Source organism: Palaemon carinicauda, chromosome 14, assembly GCF_036898095.1.
Source record: "Palaemon carinicauda isolate YSFRI2023 chromosome 14, ASM3689809v2, whole genome shotgun sequence".
NCBI lineage: Eukaryota > Metazoa > Arthropoda > Malacostraca > Decapoda > Palaemonidae > Palaemon > Palaemon carinicauda.
Genome location: NC_090738.1, coordinates 66,917,531 through 66,924,281, shown reverse-complemented (window position 1 = coordinate 66,924,281; position 6,751 = coordinate 66,917,531). Strand labels below are relative to the sequence as shown.

At 35.4% G+C, this 6,751-nt stretch overlaps 1 protein-coding gene across 1 annotated transcript in view; it reads right to left on the bottom strand.

The window, feature by feature from the left end:
- Positions 1-2,912: 2,912 nt before the first annotated feature.
- The window catches only part of LOC137652800 (uncharacterized), a 6,792-nt gene continuing 2,953 nt past the window's right edge, over positions 2,913-6,751 (bottom strand). The window contains exon 2 of the mRNA XM_068386207.1: positions 2,913-3,352. Coding sequence (XP_068242308.1) covers positions 2,913-3,352 — 440 coding nt within the window. The remainder of the gene's footprint in view (positions 3,353-6,751) is intronic.

Sequence of the window (6,751 nt, the reverse complement as noted above, 5' to 3'; positions counted from 1 at the left end):
AAATATACATAATCACATGAACTACGTGGTACTATATATAATTGTTAGTTTCAATTCTAGTCCTGTTATAACATTTAACTCCAATATTCTTCTGATGCCTCTATTCTCAAAAATACTAGATAAGTTGGTGAATGTCCATATAGTAACAATATATAGCGTGATTTTCATATGTAATTTACAGTGATTTGATTTCCAGATTTTTCTTAGCCTAGCCAGTAGTCATTTGTCATTCCTATGTTATTTTATCTTCATTGTATATAACTTTCTCATATTTCTGTCTTTCTTCTATTCATCTTGAGCCCTTTTGGTAAGCAAGAATTGCTAATCTTGTGGTGTTATTGATAAGGTTAACATCATCAGCATACTGTAGGTCACTTAATTTGTTATTACCAATACAGTCCAATCCTTCTCCACAATCTCTAACTGATATACGCATTTCAAAATCCTTGCGGAGGATAAACAACATAAGCGACAACACATTCCCTTAGATACTCTACTGTCCACTGGAAATTCCTTTGTTAAGACTCTACTAAATATAACGGTGCACTTGCTATGCGCATGAAGAGACTTAATCTAATTTAAAGATTTCACCACCAAGCTAGTAAGTATATGATATCAAAGGATTTTACATAGTCCATTAAAGTATGAAAAGAGGAATCATATATTGTAGCATTCTTGTGAATGCCTCAAAATAAAAATGTGGTTAGTAAGACTTCTATCTTTTCTAGATCCAGTTTGTTTATCCTTCAGATTTTCATCACTCTTTCTCTCTAGTCTCTTTAAAATAAACATAATATATATTTTAAGGAAAGGTCTCCGTTTTTTGTCACTTTCACCAACACTCTTAACTCCTATTAAACTGGTTTTGCTTCTTCATGTCACATTCTGAAAAAAAATGTATTCCGAGGGTCACTTCATTTTCGGCCAGTTATATCATCATCATCATCATTATTATTATTATTATTATTATTATTATTATTATTATTATTATTATTATTATTATTATTATTATTATTATTATTATTATTATTATTATTGCAGCATCGGCAGAATTCAATTACTTGTCCAAAATCTCAATTTTACGGACAATTCTCTTTTCTGGGTTGCTACATTCAGCTAGCAAGTCGGCGAAGTTCATCAGGTGGGTGAAGAATACAATTCAGGTTAAGACTCAATGTAATTGACACAAGTACAAATAATACTCAAAAATTACAACAGGGCAAAGTAAGGATTAAATCACGACGCGTTTCGGAACTGCTTGCTCCGTCTTCAGGCAAGAAGTGAGGCTGTGGCTGGATCTGGGGCCTTATATATCCCGGCACTGGTTCGTAGAAAGGGGCCTCGAATTTTGATTGGTCGAGCAGAGGTTATAGGCTCGGGTGGATGAGGTACGACGAGCTCGACTCGGCCTCCCAGGCTGAGAGGCTGAGAGGTAGGAAGGAATCCTGAATCCTGATTGGTCAGGACGCTCACCGAGCCAGCCAAAAAGTCAGGGAAGGTACCTCTCTCGCTCAGTGGACTGGGCTGAGAGAGGTAGCCGAGCTCCCTGATTGGCTGAGGCGCGTGCTGAGACGGGCTCAAAGTCAGGCAGCCCATTCCTACGCTCAGCAGACTGGAATTCGGGACCATGCTTGCCGCCGAAATCGGCGCTCAGCCAGACGATTTTTTCATTTGTAGGAGTATCAGGATCTGGGTTGTCATCATTCTGGAGGTCCTGTTCTTGGTTCCTAGCGTTGATGCGATGACAGGATGGCAGGAGAAACATCTCTTGAGTCGTATTCAATGCTGGTTTCTCTTTCTGGATGAACAGGGCTTCCAATATTCGTAAGCGCCTTCTGTCTGGGGTGCTGCCGATAATTTTGGTATTAGCGACGATGTCTGCCGACTAATTTGGGTGTTATGTCGCTGTAGGGCGTGATTCTTTATAGCACCTTGTTGGACGTGACACGAAATCCTCTTTGAAAGCTTCATTGTAGTCATACCGATGTATTTGCCGGGGCATCCTCCGACTGGGCATTGATAAGAGTACACTACATTCGTCTTCCTCAGAGGGTCGTTATCAGGGGGCGCTGGATTATTCCTCATAATCAAGCTGCGGGTCGTAGCAGTCTGGTAATAGATGATGAATTTCACTTTCGTGGTCTCGTCGGTAGGTGACACGTTGTTGGTGATGATATCTTTGATGGCCTTCTCCTCCCGCTGATATTCGGCTTGCATGAAGCCTTTGTAGTAAAGTTTAATATCACTAGATCCGTTGGTGGAGGTGTCGGACCTATCTATAGTATCGTCGGACCCCTGGTTGGCGCTGTCGGACCCTTGTACCGCAGAGGACCCATACCACTTGTCAATAACTGCCTTCACTTCACGTTGGACTTGCTTGTTGCTATAGCCATTATTGATAAGGACCTGTGCGGCCCTTTCCAGCTTCTTGTGGGTGTCTATCCATGACGAGCAGTGTGGCAAGGCCCTGCGTACAAACCCCTTGATGGTGTCAAGGCCCTGTAGCGGGCAGGGCATTCACTCTCGCCATTCAGACACATGCCGAGATTTGTAGGCTTGGTGTAGACAGTGGTGTGAAATCCCTCGTTGGTAGATGAAATCAAGACGTCCAGGAACGGGAGGCTGTTGTTCACGCTGTTTTCGGTGGAAGTAGCTTTGATGAAGGTATCGTCAAAGTAACGGAAGTAAGCGAGGGGGCACTCGACTTGGGAGAATACCCTCTCCTCTAATACTCCCATGTAAAAGTTGGTAAAGAGTACGCCCAAGGGTGAGACCATCGCCGCGCCATCCTTCTGTAGGTACATGTGCTCACGGTGAGTAGTAAAGGGGGCCCTCTTAGTGCAGATGGCAAGGAGGGCCCGGAGGGCTTGTTCAGGGATGTTCAATTCCGGTGTCGTCTCGTCCCTGTAGACTCAATCGGCGATTAGGTCGATGGTTTTGTCAACAGGGACATTAGTGAACAAAGACTCGACCTCCATCGATGCTATGACCCCCTCTCCGCGGACGTCCTTGATCTTCTCTAGGAATTCGGCAGAGGAGGCCAAACAGTAGCGGTCGGGGACATATGGCGTCAGAATCGCGTTCAGCCTCTTTGCCAGCTGGTATGTAGGCTTAGGGCATTGGCTGATGATTGGTCGAAGTGGGTTGCCTTGTTTATGGGTCCTTACATTGCCATAGAGGTAACCAGGTCCAAAATACCCCGAAATCATGGGCATGTGTACGCCGTTAGTTGCAGCGTTAATGGCCTCGATAGTACGATTTGCCTCCCTCTTGATGTCTTCCCCAGGGTTGCTCGTGAGGCGCTCGAGTTTGGTCAGGTCGGCGAGGATGGCGTCCAATTTTTCGTGGTACTCTTGTCGGCCCGACGGACGGTTTCACCAGCAACTCATTTAAGCACTTCAGCAGCAGCTCTCATCTCCTTAGAAACAATGCCGCTGCTGTACCTGTCCCTATCAGTAAGGGCCTCGGCGAGCAGGAGCAGCTGAAGGGCGTCAGTCGTCCGGAGGGCAACACGTTATTGGAGGTTGAGGATGGAATCTATAAGTATTACTACTACTACTACTACTACTACTACTACTACTACTACTACTACTATTGTTATTATTATTACTATTATTATTATTAATATTATCATTATTGTTATTATAATTATTATTATTATTACTATTATTATTATTAGCATTATTATTATTATTTTATTATTAATATCATTATTATTATTATTTTTATAACTACTACAACTACTACTACTACTACTACTACTACTATTACTATTACTATTATTGTTATTATCATTATAATTATCATTATTATTATTATTATTATTATTATTATTATTGTTATTAATATTATTATTTTTATTACTATTATTACTATTATTATTAATATTTTTTTATTATTATTATTTTTATTATTATTATTATAATTATTATTATTATTATTATTATTTTTATTATTATTATTATTATTATTATTATTGTTATTATTATTATTATTATTATTATTATTATTATTATTATTTTTATTACCATTATTATCAGTATCATTATCATTAATATTAATATTATTATTTTCATTATCATTATTATCCTTATTATTATTATTATCATTATTATTATTATTATTATTATTATTATTAATATACTACTACTACTACTACTACTACTACTACTACTACTACTACTATTATTATTATTATTATTATTATTATTATTAGTATGATTATTATCATTATTATTATTATTATTATTATTATTACTACTACTACTACTACTACTATTGTTATTATTATTATTATTATTATTATTATTATCAATTATTATTATTATTATTATTATTATTATTATTATTATTATTATTATTATTATGTAAATGCAATAAATTTTAAAGTTATTAAATGTAATGGTGTAAGTTTTATCATACAAATTATATAAATATGATATTTTGAAATTAAATATTCGAATCCATGCTAATTGTATGTGTCTTTTTTCCAATTTCCAATGTAACACTGAATCATTTTTAAAATTCTATCGGAAATTCGGTTGATCTTGATGTAATATGTGTCATCATTGAATCATTATGTACTGATTCAAGTTTAGCAATAATTAAAACATACTCTTAGAAAGTATTTAGATAGTTGTTTATTAAACTTTTAAAGCTTAACTTTCTGTCGGATTTTGTATTGAAATTGAGTTTTAGAAACAAAAATAATAATGTACCTAATAACTTAAGTAAATGCCAAATGAAAAACAAAGGTACTCTTTGTTTGGAATTGAAAGAAACCAAAGACAAATAAAAAAAAAATAAGTATACATAATCACTATCAGAATAATATTAAGCATGCGATAGTAAATGAATATCCACTTACCAAAAACGGTAGATTAGCTTAATACAACAATGTAACTGTAATATAAACTGCAAGTGATTTCAAAGAAATACGAAACGCAAATAATGCTTCAATGAACAAACGGAAGTTGTTTTTTTACAAAAGTAGTTGATTACAACAACGTTAGGAAAAGTATTTTCCCCACTGTAATTTCAAGAATCATGGCTCCATATCCTTCAAAAGAAATTATTTTTTTTTTCAATTTAAAAGGGCTAAATCCCAATGACCCAGAGAGAGAGAGAGAGAGAGAGAGAGAGAGAGAGAGAGAGAGAGAGAGAGAGAGAGAGGGGGGGGGGGTAATTACGTAACTAGATTAACAGACACACAAACAATCTGACAACTTTTCGATGACACCGTCTCTCCAAAATTGAAGCACACTGACATTCCAAGTTTCACTAATCAAAATAAAAGAAATAAAATGGGAGGTTTTCTTCGAAATAATTGGATCAATTCAAATTAGCATCATCACATAATTACTTCAGTTTTCATCTTATTGTGTTTTCACAAACTTCACTAACTATACCTGCTTTCATGAAAGACGTTTACTAAAATGTCTGAATTAGGTCTAATAACGTGAGTTATAATGTAATAAAATTTTATCTATGCATATTATTTCTGGACTGTTTTTTTTTTAAATACTCTTATTGATTAATATAATTTAGAGCCCTTGGTATTATGAATATTTACAAAATATTTTCATTGTACAAACCTTCTTTTCTGTGAGCGTTATCATGAAATTCAATACATTTCTCTTCGGTAAAGATATTTTTAAATTTTGAAACTTCTCCAAATAACAGGCTTTAAGACCAGCATTTCCTGACACTGTAACAATTGATTTTATCAAGCTTAAAATAGTGGAGAGAGAGAGAGAGAGAGAGAGAGAGAGAGAGAGAGAGAGAGAGAGAGAGAGAGAGAGAGAGATATCCTATCACGGAGTCTCTTTCATCCATCCCCTTCACTAACCTTTCCTATTTCTAATTACCTGTGTTAGTTTTCTCTAAGCTTTTTTTTTTTAATTTGCAATTTCAAGGAAACACTTTTCTAGTCGTTTTTTAACTCGATGTTTCTTATTATACTCTCTCAAGTATAACCTCAATTAAGGTTGAATTTTTATTTTTCTACTCTGTCATTTTTAAGACTAACTTTAATTCTATCTTTTTTTTATCGTTTCTTTTATTTTCCTTTTCTAATTTTCTTGTCTCTTTTGTCGATTCCCATTTCTGTCTTTTTTTTTCTCCTTAAGGCTCTCTTTTATTACTTCCTACTTTATCTCCTGATATTTTTGATGAATTCATATATTCTTTTCCTCTTCTTTATCTTTGAGGAAAGGGTTTCCTTTTACTACTTTCTGTTATCACTTGAATCTAGTTTTTTTCTTAATTAGTATTCTCTGTTTTAACGTGTATAGACAAATATACATTCATACACACACACGCACATACATACAAACACACACATACAAACACTAACATATTTAAGAGGAAATCCACAATAACGTAGGACTCTTCACAAAATTGGCAGGTGCACACAATCGATGGATTTTTTTTATAGCCCACAAATGCCAATAAAAGTGAATTCCTATATCCTAAGTCTTGCTGTACAACATATGCTAAATGGAAAACTTGGTTAGTGCAACTTCTCCTTTTTAGAAATCCTGCTTATTTATCTCATATTTTAATCAGGCTTTCTTACTGGTCCCTTCAGAATAAGCATGCTACATTGTCTTAGAAATATGTCTCTGTAATTATTGCAGTCCGTTATGTCTCCTTTATTTGTCTTTTCACCAACACTCGTAACTCCCATTCATCAGTGTTTGCCTCTTCATGCCACATTCTGCAAAATAATCTTATGAGTATACGGAAGTCA